The 20,229-nt window shown below is 45.5% G+C and overlaps 3 protein-coding genes across 4 annotated transcripts; 2 read left to right on the forward strand and 1 right to left on the reverse strand.

Moving 5' to 3' along the window:
* Positions 1–384: 384 nt before the first annotated feature.
* crlf3 (cytokine receptor-like factor 3) lies at positions 385–8,578 on the reverse strand. Its single transcript, XM_088436165.1, has 8 exons — positions 8,410–8,578; positions 5,818–5,954; positions 3,763–3,970; positions 3,604–3,691; positions 2,288–2,694; positions 1,900–2,038; positions 1,696–1,808; positions 385–1,599 (listed from the first exon to the last, which is right to left on the reverse strand). The coding sequence occupies exons 2-8, from the start codon at positions 5,932–5,934 to the stop codon at positions 1,352–1,354; spliced, it is 1,320 nt and encodes a 439-aa protein (XP_088292291.1). The 5' UTR covers positions 5,935–5,954; positions 8,410–8,578; the 3' UTR covers positions 385–1,351.
* Positions 8,579–8,926: 348 nt separating this feature from the next.
* On the forward strand, positions 8,927–13,341 carry LOC148411144 (mpv17-like protein). Of its 2 annotated transcripts, XM_088437166.1 has the most exons (5): positions 8,927–8,982; positions 9,702–10,208; positions 10,750–10,820; positions 10,970–10,999; positions 11,459–13,341. In XM_088437166.1, the coding sequence occupies exons 2-5, from the start codon at positions 9,902–9,904 to the stop codon at positions 11,675–11,677; spliced, it is 627 nt and encodes a 208-aa protein (XP_088293292.1). In that variant the 5' UTR covers positions 8,927–8,982; positions 9,702–9,901; the 3' UTR covers positions 11,678–13,341. The 2 variants fall into 2 exon arrangements, with proteins under 2 accessions (XP_088293292.1, XP_088293293.1); XM_088437167.1 differs by lacking the exon at positions 8,927–8,982 and having other exon boundaries at positions 9,407–10,208.
* Positions 13,342–14,202: 861 nt separating this feature from the next.
* On the forward strand, positions 14,203–20,176 carry LOC148411145 (nuclear distribution protein nudE homolog 1-A-like). Its single transcript, XM_088436126.1, has 9 exons — positions 14,203–14,649; positions 15,462–15,599; positions 15,981–16,134; positions 17,779–17,927; positions 18,267–18,403; positions 18,642–18,824; positions 18,934–19,022; positions 19,241–19,350; positions 19,419–20,176. The coding sequence occupies exons 2-9, from the start codon at positions 15,502–15,504 to the stop codon at positions 19,465–19,467; spliced, it is 969 nt and encodes a 322-aa protein (XP_088292252.1). The 5' UTR covers positions 14,203–14,649; positions 15,462–15,501; the 3' UTR covers positions 19,468–20,176.
* Positions 20,177–20,229: the final 53 nt, after the last annotated feature.

The raw sequence follows: 20,229 nt of genomic DNA on the forward strand, positions 1-20,229 counted from the left end.
GCTAACATTGTACGTATTCACAAAAGAACATATTTGTAACATACCACTTCGGGCTATCTTATGTCGTTAGCGTTGTTAGCACGTCGTTAGCACTTTAGCAATGACGTCACACAGGAAGCACTTCTCATGACCCCAAACTAAATTTAAGTAAACTCACTTGCTCAGAATAATAAAAAAATGCCTCTGTGGACTTGTAAATGATGCATGGATCACTGAAAATGTAAAATAAAAACGTACAGACTAAACGTCCTAAAACGGTGTCTCTAAACTCATCGCTAACACACCAGCACCATCTCAGGGCAACAAAGTGAACTGCATATTGTCAACTGCTACAATTAATGGGTTTAGGAGCGATTTTATTATCGGGATCAAAAGTATACAATCTGTTGTTTGATAAGTTTTATTATTTAAAGATTCAGATCTTCAGCATTAATAAAAAAAGCACACAAAAAATGACGTGTCTCCACAGTGACGTCCACCTTATCCTTCACCAGGTGAACAAAACAAGAGGTGATTAGCATGTGTTAAACATCAGCAAATACTAAGAGCTCCTTTTGGTAACATTTCCTCCATTTCCATTAGTCAACTCAATTATTATTAATAATAATCTATTTTTTCAGACAGTTAAAACCACAAAACTTTTGTACCTGAAAGCGGCCGCCGCTGAAGCCTCACGAAAACAAATAAATGATTTAAAAATAAGGAAACTGAAGGACGGTCTCCATTTGACTTAGGCACTGATTGACAGCTCACGCACTATGATGTCACACGAGATGACCTCGCCTTCTCATGTGCGACAAGAAAAAAAAAAGTTTCACAGTGTCTTAGATGGCAGAAAAAAGTCAGGATTTCAATTTTTCCTGAGTCACACAAATCCTTTAATTCATTCAAACCCAAACATGTATTTAAACGTCTTATAGAGTCCAAACGTTTAATCCCAGGTACTAAAATATATATTTTAAGTTAAGTTAAAGGAGGGTCTTAAAATATTTCCTGTATGAATACATGAATAAAGTACCTTGCATTTAAACTGTAAAACACGTCAAAATATGTCTTTGGGATTGAATGAGCTAAAAAAAAAAAAAAAAAAAGTCATGATGAAGAGCATTTTGAGGGACATGATTGTAAACGAGCAACTAGAAAATGGCTTTTCACACTTCCACGTCCATGGAAGGTTTGTGTTCGGACACCGACAAAAAGAAGGTGAAAGTTGGTCAGGAACCTTTTGGGACAGCTGCGCCTGGGACAAAAAAAGTTCCTAAGGGAAGCATTTTAGGCAGTTTTGCACTGCAGGAAGTAGCCGGTCCCCAGCAAAAGTCCAGAGAGGCAGAAGATCCGAGAGTCCTCGAATTCAAAAGACCAGCACCTTCCAGCCGGCGTGCGCAAAGGCGCAGCCGAAGAAGAGGCCGTCGGCGGCGGAGTCCAGCAGCCAATCGAAAACCACCTCGCGGCTGCCCGAGCCGACGGTGACGCGCAGCCTGAGGCCCGCCCGCTCCTTCTTGTTGTCGTCCACCGCCTCCATGTCCAAGGTGACCGCCGAGCCCAGCGTGAGCGGCGGCAGCTGATTGGTCATCTCCTTGCCGTTCACGTACACGGCGCCTGAGCCACGACGCCGGCGCACTTAGCGTTACGCCGCACGCTGATATGTTTATTTCTATACCTATATAGAGAGGGTATAAAATCGGAATTTGTTACCGTTAGTGGAGATGCAGACGGCTTGATCTCTCTGGAGCGAGCGGCGGCCGTTTTCTCCGTCCACGCACACGCCCAGACTGTCCCGGCGGTCCGGTTGACCCGTGGCCGAAATCCTACGAGTGACGCCAATTCTTAGAAACGGGGCGTTTGCCTTTTTCTTTTTTTTGAACACGGCCATTTTTCTTCGCCTGCACGTGCACATACTTGAAGGTGAGCGTGAGGCCGCAGAAGTACGTGGGCGCCTTGGAGAAGAGCACGGGGCAGGCGGACGGCACGGAGTCGTTCCTCAAAGCCACGTTGCGTCGGCTGCTCACCGTGTAACCCTCCGTGCCCGCCCGCCACTCTGCGCGCAAAACGCACGTGTCAATAAAAAAAAAAAACTGACAAAAAGAGAGCCCGAGCACAAGTGAAATTAACACGCATACAAAGGCAAAACATACACAGTACACAAACTTATGCAAAACACACAATCATAGCCAACAACTTACACACGCGCACACAGCCAAATAAACACACAAACTCAAAAATAGACTCAAAAATTGAATCGATTCATGAGAATGCGGTTTAGAGTAGCGGAGGCGCGCGGGCGTACCGTGCGGCTCCATGGTGGTGTACCCGGTCTGGGCCACGCTCCAGGGGCTCCACTCGGTACGGCCCTCGCCGCGGGCGCACACCCTGAACACGTAGTCCGTGTTGGGGTCCAGGCCCAGCGCCAGGAAGTCCGTGTCGCCGCCCACGTAGGCGTCCTCGTACTGGCCCCCCCCGCCGCCCGAGCGCCGGTACTGCAGGCGGTAGTCGGCGGCGGCAAAGTCCTCGTCCACCTTACACCAGCGCACCAGGATGCTCCCGGGTCGCTCCTGCAGCTCCTCGATGAGGACGGGCGGGTGCGACGCCACCGAGCCGTGGCGCCGCACGCGCTCACGCAGCAGAACCAGCAGGGAGTCGTCCAACTGGGCCGACACGCACGGGACGTCCGCCAGGGCCGGGACCTCCGGCAGGCTGCAAGGTAAACGCGCCCTCTGCAATCACGTTTACTTTGGACAACACGTCAAGGCCTAAAAGCGTGGCGTGCTTTTCAAATTGAGAGCAAATTCATTGGCACTCAATCGTACCAACTCCTTTTCGAAACATTTGAAGCTTTCATCTCATTTCATGTGTTTAAATGCCATGACAGAACAGTACATTCTTTTCAAACGAAGAGCAAATAAAATATGTTTTTCTTTTCAGATTTAGAGCAAATGAATTGGAACACGAAGCAATTGATCGCTAAATTGAGGTTTTGTGATTCTTTGGTAAAATAACTTATCTTCGGTTTTCACCGATGCATATTGCCTTAAATTACAATTTTCCAGCAAAGTTTTCTAGAAAAAAAAAACTGATGTCACGCCATCAATCTTTTGGAGCTGCTGAATAAAACACAGCAAGCAAACCACCACCATTTTTTTTTCCCACGAGCAAAAATACTTTGTGCTGGTTAGGGGGTACTTGGCTGGAAGACAAAAATTCACAAGGGGTAATTGTGCTACGTTGGGAATTCACAAGTTCAAGTGAGGCTCAGCTGTTACATTTGGCACCAAGCTCCTGACTTTCCAATATTGTCTTTTGGCACAGCCACCATCCCACTTGTCAGAGTTGAGCCAGCCTGTTGCCCTTTCGCTCCGTGTGAAACGGGGGCCCGTCAAGCCGACTTTCCGAAAGTCCCTTTCGCACAGGCGCCGCCCTGCTTCCACAGGTCGTTTTTGGTAGCTAGTTGCCCCTCTGCCCTGCGTGAAAGGTGGCGACGCGGAAAGGGGAGGGGGGTGAAGCGGAACGGCCAAGTAAACAACTTGGGAGGTGGCGTCGGAGGCATTTGGAGGGGGCCTCTCGCCAACGTCCGCGCGAAAGGTACGGCGGCCGATGGTTGCGTACCTGTCCAACTGGATGCGCATGGCCTTCTTGGTGAAGCTTCCCAGCTTGTCCTCTTTCTCGCCGAGACCGCAGCGCAGAGCCGCTTCCCCTGCGGGGACCACGTCGCCGTTCAACCAGGCGCTCGGACGGACGGGGTTTTTTTCTTTTGGTTTTCCGTACCTTCCCCGAGGAGGTCGTCGGCCTGGGCCAGGCCGTACTCCACCAGGCTCTGGCAGTCGTCCAGAGGCCGGACGCTGTCGGCCTCGATGGCGTCCACCTCGGCGAGGAGCGCGCTCAGACGCTCGGAGAGCAGGCGGGTGGCGGCCGCCTGCGCTTCCGCAAAGTGCCTGCGGAGGGCCTCGCGGGCCTGCCCGGAGCTTCCGCGCACCTGCCCGACCGGAGTTCAACAATGTCACTTTCTTATCGTATGGTACATCCCGTGACTACGAAACGCGTATCGTTACGCCGATCTTTTAGGGTGCCGGTGGCGCTATTTTGCACCGCTTGAGATTTCAGCACCGACCGCATTTTTCCTTGCTGGTTTCCGAGCGACCCGCCCGCATCCATCAATCGTGGCGCTCACGACGTGTTAAAGCTGCAGACAAAACGAGTGACGCTCGCGCCCGTCGGCTTTGCAGCGTACATGCGAGGACGCGCCGTGTATGTGTGTGTGCTCTTAGTTTTTGCTGCATGGTGGGGACCAAATATAGGTTTTACTGTCTTTGTGGGGACACTTTTGGTGAATCCCACAAGCTCAGACTTCTTTTTGAGTGTCGGGACTTGCCTTTCGCGGAAGTGTCAATGAGATGTCCCCATTACACAACAAAACCCCCCATGTGTGTGTGTATGTCTGAGCTCTTGATTTTTACAGCACGGTGGGGACCCCTTGCACCCCACGCAAGTTCTGACTGCTTTTGGAGGATCAAAACTTGCTTTTTGAGTACTTCTGGATTGGATGTCCCCACGACGATAGAAAAAAACATGTGTTTGCACGCAGCAGGGAAAGTGACGGCGAGACGGCAGGAAGTGGGCGGCCAAGGCGGGACTCGCGCGGGTCCCGCACAATGGGCGAGAGGAGCAGAGGCCGCCGCCGCCGCTTCCTGGTGACGAGGGGCGCCACGTGGACGACAGATGGCCGGCGCCAAAAATATCAACAAAGATGCGAGCGCGTGAGACGAGGCCGCCACGTTTGATGTTGGCCGCAAGAAAAAGCAAAACAGACGCCGGCAAAATGTTTTTGGACTCCTTGGCTCACGCCAAGTTGTTGAAGGTCAGTTTAAAAAGTTGTTGAGCATTTACAGTATATTCAACCTGGTTTACGTGTGACTTCAAATATTTCAACCATTTTAATTCATTTGTCGGGTTCTTCAGATGGCAATTTTAAGTAAATTATTGTTTTTTGTTTCGTTTACCTAAATTTTCCAAAAACTTGCTGTTTTCAAATTTTATGTATTTTTTTTAAATCCATTTTATTGTGTACAATTGTGTCGGTTGGATCAATTTAACAGCATTTTAGGAATATTTTTACATTTTGCATGCATTTTTTTTTACATAAAATCATCCAAAATGACATTATGAACTAAAATATCATTCATAAACCAAACCACGCCTCCACACCTGAGCTGCAGGAGAGCAAGATATGTCGCCATCCGTTCACGTCAAGTGATTATGTCCCGGCGGCCATTTTGGCCATGCGTGTGTCATCGCGTGTCCCATCAAAATAAACAACAATAAAACAACACAAAAAAACAAAACCAAAAAAAGTTGGCGTCGACAGCGAGAAATGTCTGTGGGCCCCGAGGGACGCGGACAGGAAGTGGACACATTGTTTACCCATCTCTCAAGACCCTAACAGGAAGGAAAGGATCCCGCCGCCAGGGGAGAGCAGAGGGAAAGAAAAAAAAAAAAAAAAAAACATTCCCCTGGGACACAGTCAACTTTTCAGGACAATCTTAAGCATTAAAAATTTTAAAAAAAAAAAGAAGGAGGGGTTAATTTAGGATCTGAAGGCAAGGTTAGGATTTGAATACAGGATGAGAGCTTAAAGTTCTGCTTTCACACTGGTTCAAACCTAGAATAGGGTTTCAAAAAAAAAAGCAGGGTTTCACATGGAGGTTTAAGTTTGATTTTCAAATCTGAGTTTTAAGAAGGCGCTAGCTTTCAAAGGCAAAATCTGAGTTTCAGAGGACTGATACCGACGACGTAACGATACCAAGATACAAGGAGCTGACCGACCTGTTTCCGGGCCTGGTTGAGTCCCGCCAGCCTCTGCTGCAGCTCGCCGCGAAAGTTCTGCGCCGCCTCGATGCTCTCCTTGGCCTCCTGCAGCAGCACGTCCACCTCTGCCGACATCCTCGCCGCTCGCTCGCTCGCTGACACACACGACACGCAGCGAGTTATAGCTAGCGTAGCGCAGCGCCGGCGCATCACATTGGATTGTCCAAATGTCACGAGGACAAAATCGAAATGCCATCAATCAATTCTGCGTCACATACACAATGTAGTATGAAGTGCTGTCTCCATGAGTGAAAATGCATTCCACCGACACACATTTTGGAAAAAGAGCTGCTCAGGTGAAGAGTCAGCTGCCAAAATTTGGTAGACTACTCATGCGTTGGCATTTCTCGGTCTCAAAACAGACGCGGAAAGCCAAGAATGACCCCTAATCCACATCTTCCACTTAAAACCTGTGCTGATCCCAACATCGCCATCTACTGACGCCTGTGAAATTGAAGCTTGTACCTAACTGATGATTTAAGATGCTGAAAATGATACTTGAAAAATATTCATCAGTGATAGATTTAAGTTGACGAATGAAAACAACAATGGAAAGTTTTATTTAAAGTTACATTTGAGTCATGAATGTTTTTACCTTAGCATTGAGGGTGGTTAACTTTTTATTTGTTAAAATTTCACAATCATCATTTCTCAAATTCACTATGATTAATTGAAACCCTAACCCCAAATATCAGTTATTGGCCTCCTCGTGTATTCATAATAGTCATCCCTCCTGAAAAAAAAAAGCATTGCTCTATCTGTAGCTCGAGACTCAAAACCTGTTAGTCCGTCATTGTACTTTATCTCCCGGTGCGTTATTGTGACTCGTCTTCTCTCTGCGGTCGAGCGCATTTCCTCGGCGAAAGAGGAAGTCTCTCAAAACGCCTCGGGGCGCTTCACGCAGAAGTGCAAGCGAAGACGCACTTCCAATCCAAAAACAATGCGAGTCAAAAGCAAACCAATAAGCCGTGGCGGCAAACAATGGCGCATGTGTGTTGTTTACGCCAGGGCGCCCATTAACGTGAATTTTAATTATGCAGGCATGCGCGGAGCCAACAATGGTCCCCGATTCTCTCTCACGACTCTCACGTTCCACCAACTGTCCACTCTTTTATTATGTCTTTTTTTTTTCTTTTCCTTTTTTGCCCTGCAAATAAAACGCCCAAAGTCATTCATTCTCATGTGTGTAATCTTTCTTTTTGGGGAAGAAAGCACGCAGCTGCAGGATAAAAAAAACGCCTGGCCTTACAGCACAGGCGTGGTTGCAACAATGAACTCCATCTCGGCTTTAATTTGAGGATAAAACGCTTTTTTTTTGTTTTGCATGTGAAGGAGGCCTTGCAGGCCTCAAAAACTGACCGGCTGCATCGAGAGCAGCTCAGTCTGCAAGATATAATGCGAAAGCATTTAAATTGTATGCTTAGTGACAGAGTGAAATGCCACACATGCTCTGACAAAGAGCAAAGTTATGGAAGGCACATAATTATCATGGAGCAGAAGACATGCCGTTGCTTGTTGCAACAGCTTCCGTATTTCTTCTACTTGTTGTCATCCAATTACGCCACCCCCACCGTGCACACGCTCATGACACATACTAAACGGATCATTTATAGATTCTCTCCGTGTCGACAAGTCATTCTTGGATGCACAATTCGCTTTTGCCAATACAGCACAACCCATGGTGAAAATGAAAAGAAATGACTTCCTATTTTTATCCCGCAGTCTGTTCTCATCGGGGGAATGCGAGACAAAACGTTGCTACTCATTCAATCCTAAATACATATACAGGTATTTAGGTTTTATTTTGGGAGACGCACACACAGAAACTCAATCCCAAGTACGTATATTTTTCAACTTTGTCAAGCTAAAGGAAGGTCGAAAAATTGTACTAAAATGATCATATCTTATTTATGGGCAAGAAGCCAAACTTGGCTGCACAAATTCCTATTTTTTTAACATTTTGCCCGCTGGCAAAATGCCACAGCAACTCATACAAAGGATAAATGCTGGTGTTCTAACTATAGCAAAGTTTCTGTACACCTCAGTTCAAAAAATCCTTGCACCATTGCACATTTTTTCTTTGACCTGTGTAAAAAATAATTAAAATAAGTCGTAACAAAAATAAATCATTATTTTTACCAATCCACAAGGAACTCTACTCAAATCTGCTTCGGTGCTATGCCGAAAACAAATGGAACTATTCATACAAGACATTTTTTAGAGGGATCTACATGTGTAATCTAACAGAAGGTAACATGGGAGCTAGCCAAAAAGTTGCAGCTGTTTTGCTAACTGGGAACAATGGGGAGTTCTGTGAAGTTCGGCTCTGGTTACGGTTATCTATATGGCAGTGACTCGGGCATATTAAAATGACTATTTAGAAAAGTTTTTCATTGACAGAAACCATGGAAACATTCGGGGAGAAAAAAAAAGTTGCGGTTATCTTAGCTAGTGGGTCGCAACGGCAATGAAACGAGTGACGAGGAGCAACACTCGACATGCGCAACAAGGAAGCATCATCAAAGTAGTTCCTCATAACGTCCACTTTACCTCTATTAATATTTTCTGGCCTTCATCTCGTCGCTGACGTCCAGTTTGCTTGCAGCGAAGCCTGAGCCCAGCTAGCCGCTCGCGACGCTCGCTCGCTTCACTTTTCGACTTCAACTTGAACGCAAAAGTGCACTAACACTTGTGTGGGCCTTTAAGCTTGGCGGACCAATCGCACACCGGATCGTATTGATTGACAGAAAAACTAACCAATAGAAGGTTCAGTTTCCGCCCCCATCGCATCCCCTGATGGTCTGACGCTCTGCGCGTGCGTATGCGTGAGTCACTCAAAATGAGACTTTCACAGCCCTTCAAAAGGATGACCTACATTCAGTCACTAAACAAAAGTTTTCGTTTCAACCCATCGAAAAGTGATGGATGAACACGCACATGATCACGAACCTGTAATATTAGCTCGATTGCTACCGTTTACGAATAAACGTAACGTTGCGTCACTCGTCGTTTTCTACACCTCCTAAATGTTTTTAAGCAATTAACACACCGAAAGTGACTCCGCCATTGTCACTGCTCTAAAATCATTGATATCGATTCGTTTTCCTGAGCCAGATTTGGGAGGTGTTTACTGTTTACCTACATTGTGCGCGTGTATTGCCATTTCGTGTTTAGCAATGGTTATCACACCTCAATTCCGCTCTTTTTTTAGTGCAAGTGCAAACTATTAAATGTATTTTATATCGTTAATATCAAAACATTATAATTCTTATTAATATAACACTAGTTTTCATGAACCAGAGTTGGGCGTTTACCAATTTTGTGGACGTGTATTGCCACCTTTTGGTCGTTAATTGTTATTACACTTTGGTCTTGCGCTACTGCGAGTTTTCAACGCCTGTTGAGGATATGTTTTGGTAGATATTTTTAAATAAAAGAAAAAAATACGTCACAGTCCAAGCTGGAAAATCAGCCCCTTTTATTGAAAATTGCATTTTGCTTGCTTAGTTCTATACACCGACGAGGATCGGAAATACTCTCGCAGGGACTCTTTTGTTGTTGTTGTATTTGTATTTGTTTGAAGAGAGCAGAAGCCAGATGATGAGTTGTACCTCTTGGATAGTTTATCAAAAGTCGTTTTGCTTCTTTAGTGGTGTTAAAACTGCATTTGGGTTTGAAAACTATCCTTACAGGCTTGAAGACGTCGACCTTGACGGTTTTGGTAACTCGTGTGTCTCGTGCGGAAAGGACACAGCTGCTCCGCTCAAATAACACACGCACGCGCACGCGCACGATCAGATTAACGCAGGCTCGGCCACCTGACCGAGGTTTGTTGTGCGCAGACTCCGAGGCGATCTTCCACTTTGAGAGCCTTCTGAGCGGTATAGCTCCCGTCGTCTGACGGATGACGACACTCCTTTAGGAGCCTAATTTCCAGGATGTGTGCGCAACTTGCGTCTGTGACGTCACTCGCAGTCGGCCCGGAGCGGAGCGGGCGCGCGTCCTGAGCGCACCTCGAGCAGCGAGCGGAGGGAACTTTGCAATGCGGAGGCTGGTGCTGCGGGAGGCCGCCAAGCGCTTCCCGTGGCTGGCCAACGCGACGCTGTACGGCGGCCTGTTCGCCGGGGGCGACCTGGTGCATCAACTGCTGGCGCACAAGCAGCGCCTGGACTGGACGCACACGCGCAACGTGGCCTTGGTGGCGGTCACCTTCCACGGAAACTTCAACTACTTCTGGATGAGGGCGCTGGAGCGACGCTTCCCGGGAAAGTCCGCCGGGATGCTCTTCCGAAAGCTGCTGCTGGACCAGAGCTTCGCTTCCCCGCTGGCCACCAGTGTCTTCTACACCGGTCAGTAAAAATAGCAAAAATAAAAATGCGGATGCCTTAGGCCCTCTGTACACGTAGTGATACTAACAACCACAATAATAATAATAACAACGATTCTCTATTTGCGTGCGTGTAGAATAAAAATCCCTCTTTACAGCTTTTTCTCTTTAATCCGAGTCCCCAAACCCGGGGTATTTTTTGCCACGTTAAAAAGTAGCGGATACAAATTTAAACTGCTTCCTGCTTCAGTATTGACGAATCATGGGAAATGAATTCAGACTCGCTCAGCAGTTGACTAGAGATGCATTCAATGACCACTCACACAGTAGGACAGCTCAGATGTCAATAGAAATACCGTAGTTCCCCAAATGGGAAACTTTTCCGTGTACTCTAACCAGCGCGCTCTTAATTGAATCCGATGAAAACTAAACAATCCTCTCCGTTTTTGTAATATTCCTGGGAGTGAAGAAGGACGGACTCGGACGGTGATTCAGTCTGCTCCCAGTTTTTGGTTTCCAAACTGTCCGTCACGAGACTGTCTGGTGTTTCTTTTGTCCTTGAGGGGTGAGCTTCCTGGAGGGCAAGGAGGACATCTTTGAAGACTGGCGGGAGAAGTTTTTCAACACGTGGAAGGTGAGCCGCGCCGGGGAGGTCACCATTGTCTCCGGCCGCCCGGCTCCGCAACATTTGCTTGCGGATGGAAATCGGATTTGCGTACATGATAAGTTGACATGTGGCCAAAGCACTTGATGATGTTTGTTTTGTCGCCTTTCCTCCTGCAGACCGGGCTCATGTACTGGCCTTTCATGCAGGTAAACGTGACCCTTCCTTATTTGTATTCCACTTTTCTACCCCGCAACTCACGTCCTCTTTTGCGTTTGTGTGGACAAGAATGCGCCCGCAAAGAATGTCATTTTATTTATAAATGACCTCAACGTACTGTACGGCACAGTACAGGGACGACGGATCGTCATGTGACCGCAACTCGAGTCGACCACATGCGACCGCTTCTTAAACGACTCTACTGTATTGTGGATTAACTCATTTAGTTCCATAATTCCACACACTTCTTTACACTAATATTTGAGGGTAGAAAAAATTATATAAGTATTTAAAGTACAAAAAACTTCACATTTACTATCAAATTAACTCAAAAGATTACAAGCATTACTACTCTTAATAACTTAATAAATTATGCGAATAGTAGCTGTGAAATGTTTCTTTGAAGCTTGTGGCTAAACGCTAAGCTAATGGAGCGCTTGTGTCGTCAGTTCCTGAACTTTGCACTGCTGCCTCTGCACATGCGCACGGCCTTCATGGGCTGCTGCGCCTTCCTGTGGGCCACCTTCCTCTGCTTCTCGCGCCAGGACGGCGACGGCACCGCCGGCGTGGCGCTGGCCTTCGTCATGGACCCCCGCAAGACGCTGGAGGAGATGCGCCAGGCCCGCCTGGACAGGAAGCGGGAGCGACAGGCCCAAAAGGGCAACTAGTCGAAGACTAGTCATGAACCGGGAGGGTCGTGACCCTGTACGGACGCAGACGCGGGGATTTTTTCAGGGCAGCTCGTCAAAGTCCATTTAAGGGCTGGGTAATCCCACTCTGTACCGTTTTGTGCCTTAAAACGCCGTTTTAACCTCGTGTCCCCGGTCCCGACGGGTTTCGTCACCCCTGCTGTTTTGTCTTGAGTTTATCTTTGTTTTTTTTCAACCCGGCAAACCTATCATTTTGGGCCATGCGTAAGTCGGTCACACGGTTGCCATAGGGATCAATACAAAGATTGATTTATTTATTTTAACTGTTTACTTTCACAATCACATCATACCGGAACAAAAACTAGTCCCCGCTTCCAAGTTGACAAATCATGGGAAAAAGTCAGACCTCGGAGATGTGTTCAATGACCACTCAAGACAGTAGGGCATCTCAAATGTCAACTTGTCTGTGACCACGTTATAGGGGGGACTTTGAAACATTTTAATACTGTATATGGCAAACAAAAATCAAACAGTCACATGCCGACACTAGTTTGGGGGTGGGGGCAAATTTAACTACACAGGCACAAAGCAAGGACTATGTCAAAGAAAAAAAAAAGCTTGGATCATGATGACTTGCTAAGCGCTGTTGAACTGTCATCCATGGTGGAATTTAGCAAAAAGTTCTGACTCAACCACCTTTTAACAGTCAATTAGTCATAAATACTTCCTGGAGGAAATTAAGCGCATACTTCATTTACAGTGAACTTGTCAAGTCCCGCTTTAATTTCGTCAAATCAGGTCATCCTCTTCGAATGTGGACTTTGTGTTTTCTACCTCTGACAAACACGCCAGTCTTCCTTCAGGTGTCTCGGCTCCTGTTTTGGCAACGGCTTAACTCCTTCGGTGCCAAGCATTATCCCAAAAGTTTGGAAAGGACATTGGTGGTAGCAAATAAAAGATTGGATTCCATTCTTTACCTGCAAAAACAAAGTAGGATTCTACCATCGTAACCACCAAATAGGTCATTTGAGTGACACCGAGATAGATTTTTTAGGAGCATCCGAAACATCTCAACAAATGCAAATGTAGATAACTATATTACAACAGTGCTCGACTGGCATTAAAAGGAGCGCTGGCCACAAGTGTTACCTATCCGTTCATATGAAAAAAATGATGTTTATCATCCATGGCACTGAAAGGGTTAAAGTGGATTTCCCTTGAAAAAGAAGCTGGAATTCTTCATTCTAAACGTATTCAAATGAGAATGCTGTGTTCACTCATCAGCATCTTGTTCTTCCTCTCATACTTGAAAACCACAAAAGGTGAATGGAGGCAACTGGACTCTTTTTGTTGCCGTCAGCCAAGGTACCTCATCGTATACTGTACAAGTGATTTGTATTCTTTTTTTAACTCATTCACTGCCAGCCCAGCGGACTTGTATAGCTGTCAGCGAGAATGAAAAAAAATCACTTGATCCGCGCCGTCTTAGTAAAAATGGCACTTTCACGTGTAATGCCGTCAATGGCAGTGAATGAGTTAATAAGTAGTCACACGCGAGGAAATGACAGTTAAGAATTGTATTGATACAAGTGCAATGTCAAGTCTTGTCATTATGGAAAGGTACATGTTTTGTTTTGTCAAAAAATACAGCAGGGATTAAAATAACTTTGTTATAGCCTGAATGCCTTCACTTATTCAGCAAGGATATCGCTCGGGATGCCACCCAGGAAGTGAAATCAACATCGAAAGGTAAAATGAGTTGGGGTGCAAACCGGCTTTTTTGTCAAGCCATGGTGCGTGCATGTGGATTAACTAGGATCAGATCGGCCGCCTTAATCCCTCTCAAAAGGACACGGTTGACCCATGTTGACCTCTGACACCACTAAACAGGAAGGGGGATCGTCCAACCAGAGGCCAGGAAACGATCCGCTACCTCAAACTGACCAAATCTTACTTTTAAATGGAACAGTTCACACTTTTTGCCCACTAAATGGTAACACAATAGACTAAACATCATTTACTCGTTTTAAACGAGCTAAGTAATATTACTAAGTATGAATTAAATGAGATCCTTAATTATCTGTTTAGAAACAAAAGGGGCTGATTTAACCCCTAAACACAATTATTGGTGATGAAAAATATAAACATTTCAAATGCATATCGAGTACTCATAAAATTAATTCGATGACAAAAATAAGAAATGTAAAAGTTAATTGCCTTTTGTTTTCCATTCAAAGCTACTCATTAAATAGAAATTAATCAAGGGTCTCAATATTCACTCAATACCAGTGAAACTTAATGAGTAATATGGCTTGCAATCAGTCGCCTCGTGTTAATTGCGTAAATGTGCTTTTTCTCAAAGCGCACCGAACCCAATCCATCATATTTCGTCAAGAGTTGATGATTTTTCGATTTCCGACAGACCCGGAAGGCAACACGGTCTCCATTAATCCATCAAAAGGTCCAGACGGGGAAGATTATATGTCCACGCCCCGTGCGACATCACTATTCTGATTAGATGTTTTGACAGAAAACCGCGCCTATTTATTTTGACAGACAACTCAAACAGCTAATGGGAAGCGAGAATGAAGCCGGACACGTAACTTGTGATTGGTGGACGGTTCCCGACAACATGAATGGCAGCGTTTATTGTTCGACGTCCTCTTCCCACGGCCGTAGTAACTTTGCGACTCCCAACTCGAACTAAACGATGCCTTAAATTTCTCAGGGTAACATTCAAGCGGTAAGAGCGGACGTTTTGAAGAAAGTCAAACTAGGCCGAGCTTGGAGTTTGTCCGTGTTTAGTCGCCTTTCTCCGACATTTCCTCCCCAGCCAGCGAGCTGCGGTGTGTTGATGTCAGCTGGGATTTAAATGGTTAACTCCCTTTTAGCAGCCAGCTAACTTATTTGCATTTAAAAGCCGACAAGGGATTCCATTGACTCTCTTGTTCTTTGGATTGCAAAGTTTGAGCCGCCGAACCCCCCAAGAAGTAAGTCATTTATGCATTATTCGTCACTGTTTGGGACTAAACAAACCGTTATCTTTTAGGCACACAACTTTCTTTTTAACTTTATATGCAACTTTCGTTTTCAATATTCACTTCAAACGGTAACATTGAATGGAGCCGAGCCAAACGTTTCTTATTTTCTTCTCTGCTTGATCTGATGTTTCTTGTGATATCGATAAAATTACAAATCAAGGTGAGAAATTAGCTTCAACCTCGAAATTAAAAGATTTGAGTTCAATAAGTACATCGCCGAATATAAGAAAAAGCCCCAAACAGCAATTTCTATCTGTTTTGCACACGACTCACCGAACGTTTTTGTTGAAAAATCTCCGAGACTAAAATTGGCGATTTTTCAAATGTACTTAGTTGCTTGGCTGCTGTGCACCCAATTAAATATGAATGATTATATTGCCGAATGTAAGAGGAATTCCTAAAGAGTAAGTCTTGTGCTGTACATTTGCAACACGGTAAGAAATGTCATGAAAAAATTGTAAATGAAGCTAAATACGCCCCTTTGGGAAATGCACTTCAACTTGATTGCACCCAACTACTACAGAGTGAATGTCTTAAGGTGAAAGTGGAAAAAATTACAAAGACAATTGTCCATGAATCGTATAAACGATACTCTTTGAGTTTTCGTAAAAGAAAAGCTTCAATTACTTCAAATTGATTGCAATTATTTTGGCCCGAATGGAAACAAAAGTTCTGGTGCAATCATTTTATACATGAGTCAAGCGAGCTAGATTTTGTGACTAGAAGGTGGAAGTGAAGCTCAAGGACCACCTTTCTTCCAGGTCCAGACGGCTCGGCCGATCCGGGCGAGTCGGGCCGGGGATGGAGATGGAGATGGAGGATCCCGACACGCCTGACTTTGGATCCTTGAAGGAGGAAGTCCACTACTGGAAGGAGCAGGCTGCCAAGCACCGGCAGAGGTTTTTATTTTTATGTATTTTTTCATGTCAAAAACTCTCCTTTCCTCCAAAATGTTGACCCTTTGGCAAGTGTTATCTCAAGTTGTCGATTTTACTCTCAGGTTTATGAAAAGGCTTTCCTCGGCTATTCTTCACATAATCAGACCCGATTGAGGGCATGTGTTTGTTTTTGCTGGTCACGCAAGATGAAAAAAAAATGCGGTGTGCTCACGCCGACATTTTACGGTAGACCGCTTGCTTGTTGCCGCAGGATTGCAGGAGAATGTGAGGAATTCTGGGAAAATAAGCGACATCTTTTCCAATCGGTGGAAAGAAACAAACCTGAACTCCAATTGTCTTTTACGCGAGAAGACGCCTGAGCCCGCTTTTGCGTGTTTTCAGTGCGGAGGAGGCCCGCGAGGAGCTGCAGGAGTTCCAGCAGATGAGTCGCGACTATGAGGCGGAGCTGGAGGCGGAGCTTAAAGTCCTGGAGGCCCGCAACCGCGAGCTGCTGGCCGCCAACAACCGTCTGCGAACGGATCTGGAAAACTACAAGGTAACGGAACACTCACAACGTTTGGCGCTTGGGACAGCTAACGCTAAATCAAGACCCCGCCCCGAAGTGAAAATTCATAATCATTAATAACGGGGTGATTGAAGTGATTGACAGTTGATGCCAGGTGCCATAATGACTGTTTGGGTCCAAGCATTTTGCATAGATACTGTATGTTCATTCTAACCCATCAATACTGATGGACATTCTACTCCAATTGCAACGTATGAACAACAAGCATTAGCGAAGATGAGTTGGGGACCTTCTCCGCCGCTTCTTGCTTCATTCTCTAGCGTCTCTGAAGCGCAACGCTGCCTGTCATGTTGCAGCACCATATAAGAAGGGAACACTGTAAAAGTTGTTGTTTTTTTTTTTTCTGCTGAGTGTTCTTTCCACGCATGACAAGATTTTGAAGTGAGCTGAGGTCCACGAGACCCGAACGGAACGTTCTGTGACTTGTTGCGTTTGAGCGCAGAACACAAGCCGGAGCGTGAAAGCCTCGCTTGTTCGCACCATTTTCAACCCGGAGGAAAAACACAACAACTTATTCAGCACTTATTCAGTATTGGAATTGGTTTTCTGGGGAATACTTGCTTTTAAGTTGGCCTTTTTTTTTTTTTTTTTTGGGAGGGGGGGGGCATTCTTTGACCAAAGTTCTATTAAGCACAACAAACATTTTTTATGAAGGACCGAAATCATCTCATATATATATATATATATATATATATATATACAATTGTTTTTGAAACCATTATTAATTTAAAAATAATTAATTAAAATTGAAATATTAAAATTTGAATTAATGATTAAATATAGTTATTGAAAAATAATTAATTCTTAATCAAATAATGAAACGTTTAATTCATGACAATTGTATTTATTTAATGGCAGATTTGTTTATTTAATTTTGACACTTTCAGTCCTCCATACATTTTGAGAAGGTTTGGTTTATTCATAAGTCCTGTGCAAAAAGTTATCTATAGTGATTCTAAATAATGGGTATTGGCCCTGAAGAAAAAACCCAGCGTTTTATTTTTAGTTGTTTTCTGCTTGCCACTCAACTGATAAGCCAGTGTGCAATAGCGCTTATGTAACTGTCTTCTTATCTTAAAATTTAATTATTATTTAGTGTGCATACTTTGAGCTGATTTTTTTTTTAAAGGCATGACTTGTTTAAAGAATTTGATTGTGCGGTTTACATCAACTGAGGCAATTTTATTTTAAGGAGCCCCCAAGGGGAAATCTTGCTGAAATGTCCGTTTTTACAGCGCGCAAGTGTGGCTTCTTCCTCTAAATCAGCTGATCGGCGTCGGCTGTCTTGCCTGCGCGCGTCCGCTCTTGCGCAATCCTCTCACATATACACAGTGGGGACGATTGAGGTTTGGAGAAAAGCGGCTGTTGACGCCGTCGGCCTTGTCGCGTCTTCCGTATGACCCGTCCTCTCAAGTCAAACCGCGAATAAAGCAGACGCGCTTTTTTTTCCAAGGACGATAGCGATTATCGGTAGTCAAGTAGAAGAACCGCCGCACGCTCGTGAGCCTCGCTCTTCAAGATGGACGCCAGCTCGTCCCATCCAAACGCGGCGCCGCTCATTCCGCCCGCTTTCGATTTTGTCACCTGACCCGCCCGCTTCCTCCGTCCGTCCAGGAGAAGTACGGCACGCAGCACTCTGAGGCGTGCCGGCAGATGTCCACGCTGGAGGGCGAGCTGGCCGAGGCCACGTCCGTCCGAGACCACTTGCACAAGTACATCCGGGAGCTGGAGCAGGCCAATGACGACCTGGAGCGGGCAAAGAGGTGAGCGAATAGGGGCCCGTCTCAATTCCTATTTGCGGCGTGGACGGCAGGTGAAGTTGCCATTTTTGCAGCTTCGCATGCAAAGTGGAAGCTGTGTAGGGTCAATAGCAATCCTGCGCTCTTTACCCCTTTCTCGAAGCCCCTTTTTTCTTGTGCGCGTTTCTCCTTTCACGTTTCCTTCATGCTTCTTTTTTGCGCGCGTCTCTCTTGTAAGGTGTGTTTGTTTTTTGTCTTGCACCTTTTGTCTTGGTTATTTATTTATTTTTTGTGAACACCTCCAGTTTTTTGGGCATCCAAGAAGGGCCCAGTCTTAGTTTTTGACTTTTTGTTGCTTTTTAGGGCGACCATCATGTCGCTGGAAGACTTTGAGCTCCGTATGAACCAGGCCATCGAGAGGAACGCCTTCCTGGAGAGCGAGCTGGACGACAAGGAGAACCTTCTGGAGTCTGTGCAGAGGCTCAAGGACGAGGCCAGAGGTAGCGCCGCCGTGTCCTCGTTCATTCGATTTATTCATTCATTGGCGTTTTTTACCAAGCAATGTCATTGAAATTTTTTGACCAATAATCAAAGCAAGTTTTTACAAGATTTAAACGTTGTTTTAATGACATTTTATAGCTAAAAGTCATAAAAGTGGAAAGAAATGCCGACATGCGCCCGAAGAATTTTCTCGCGACGGTTTCTTTTGCACAAACTGTTTGGTTTGTGTCGTTGCAGACTTGCGGCAGGAACTGGCCGTGCGGCAGAAGCAGCAGACGCCTGGCGAGCCTTCCTCATCGTCGTCATCGACGTCAACGTCGTCATCTTCGGCCCCCGACCCGCTCCCCTTCCCCACGCCGCCCCTCACGCCCCCAGACAAAACGTCCGCCGCCAAAGCCCGCGTGCCGTCCCTCAATGCGCGTCAGTCAACGCAAACGTTTGCATTCAAATCGATCTCAACTTAGTTTCATTTGAATTCTGGCTTTGATTTTTTTTTTTGTTTTTTTTTTTTTGAATGTTGTGTTACCAGGTGACGTCGGCCCCTCCGTCAGTCCTCTGACCACGTCGGCCAGGATTTCCGCCCTCAACATCGTCGGCGAGCTGCTCAGGAAAGTCGGGGTGAGCGCTCTTGAATTTGCCGGCTCTTCGTATCCTAAGAAAAGAACATTTCCGCTATGGAGTAAGATGGCCGTCAAAAAGACGTACGCGTGTTTAAAAACCCGTACGAGTACGACTCTAAATCGTGTTGAGTTTACCGATTGAAAACTTGCCAAAGCAAAAAGTATTTTGAATACAACACCCCATTTTGAATTCGAATTTCTTGTGGCGTTTGGTAGAACCTGGAGTCCAAGCTAGCGTCGTGTCGCGACTACGTCCACGAGCAGCCGGCGGGCCGCGCCGACGCCGTCCCCGCCGCGCCGCAAGCCAACGGACACTGTCACAAAGGGTGAGGCGGGCCGCTCCGGTCGCCGCGACGACGCCCGGGCCGCGTTGTGACTTTTCCCGTCCGCGCAGGCTCGTCAAGAGGTTGGACTTCGGGACCGGAGCCAAGCTGCTACTGTGAGACGCCGTCGGGACTTTCCCCAATGCGTGAGAAACCGCAAAATGGCCGTCGGCACTCGCACTTCGTTCGTTCACTGACTGACTTTTTCCTTTTTTTTTTTTTTTGCTTGTGACACTGTTTGTTCTGCCGCGGCAGTCCAAGTGATATTTTACTCATGTCACATTAACAATAATGAGTATTGGACACACACTGGGTGAAAAAGAACAACTGTGAAATTCTTTTTTTTTTCTTAAACCCTCCAAAAACATCTGCCGATGGAGGGCAAAAAATAGGCAATGAATTGCCTTTTTCTTCAAATAAACACTGCATAAATGAACAACAGTAAAGTCAGGTTTTTCTCAACTTGAATATATTGTCTATTGTTAAAACAGCTTTTATGGATCAAATTGCATTGTTTTTCAGGTTTAAATTGCTTCATTATTTGAATCCACGTAAAAATCTTTAAAAAACTCGTCCAAAAAAAGCACTTTTTTTTCCTTGCCGTCTGGGTTTTGTTCCTTCCAACACCGTGTGGCCATTTGTGGTACTGAGTGTAGAACCGCCTTACGTCAACGTACGTAGTACTGTATTGTTTTCGTTTGGTTTGTTTTTTAAAAGAAAATATGACGGAAAAGCCGTTGTAGGAAATGTTGACGTGCTCTGAGATTTGTAGCTTTGCTTGACCAGCTCACAACTGGCTCTTTATATTTGCAATAAAGAATTATTTTGATTTTTGCTCTGTGCTTTATGATTTGTCTTTACAACTTAAAAAAAAATTGGCAG

This window comes from Hippichthys cyanospilos, chromosome 16 (genome assembly GCF_059441005.1).
Source record: "Hippichthys cyanospilos isolate Australia breed blue-spotted pipefish chromosome 16, RoL_Hcya_1.0, whole genome shotgun sequence".
NCBI classification, from domain to species: domain Eukaryota; kingdom Metazoa; phylum Chordata; class Actinopteri; order Syngnathiformes; family Syngnathidae; genus Hippichthys; species Hippichthys cyanospilos.

What these genes read in the sequence shown, in the direction of transcription:
- crlf3 (XM_088436165.1), bottom strand. Translation starts at nt 5,934, where the DNA reads ATGTCGGCAGAGGTGGACGTGCTGCTGCAGGAGGCCAAGGAGAGCATC. An exon ending in ATGCGCATCCAGTTGGACAG is followed by an intron (nt 2,695 to 3,603) that starts GTACGCAACCAT and finishes TTTACCTTGCAG; the next exon opens with CCTGCCGGAGGTCCCGGCCC. An exon ending in GGCCTCACGCTCACCTTCAA is followed by an intron (nt 1,809 to 1,899) that starts GTATGTGCACGT and finishes CGTCACTCGTAG; the next exon opens with GATTTCGGCCACGGGTCAAC.
- LOC148411144 (XM_088437166.1), top strand. Translation starts at nt 9,902, where the DNA reads ATGCGGAGGCTGGTGCTGCGGGAGGCCGCCAAGCGCTTCCCGTGGCTG. An exon ending in AGTTTTTCAACACGTGGAAG is followed by an intron (nt 10,821 to 10,969) that starts GTGAGCCGCGCC and finishes TTCCTCCTGCAG; the next exon opens with ACCGGGCTCATGTACTGGCC. An exon ending in TGTACTGGCCTTTCATGCAG is followed by an intron (nt 11,000 to 11,458) that starts GTAAACGTGACC and finishes TTGTGTCGTCAG; the next exon opens with TTCCTGAACTTTGCACTGCT.
- LOC148411145 (XM_088436126.1), top strand. Translation starts at nt 15,502, where the DNA reads ATGGAGATGGAGATGGAGGATCCCGACACGCCTGACTTTGGATCCTTG. An exon ending in CGGATCTGGAAAACTACAAG is followed by an intron (nt 16,135 to 17,778) that starts GTAACGGAACAC and finishes CCGTCCGTCCAG; the next exon opens with GAGAAGTACGGCACGCAGCA. An exon ending in CGTGCCGTCCCTCAATGCGC is followed by an intron (nt 18,825 to 18,933) that starts GTCAGTCAACGC and finishes TTGTGTTACCAG; the next exon opens with GTGACGTCGGCCCCTCCGTC.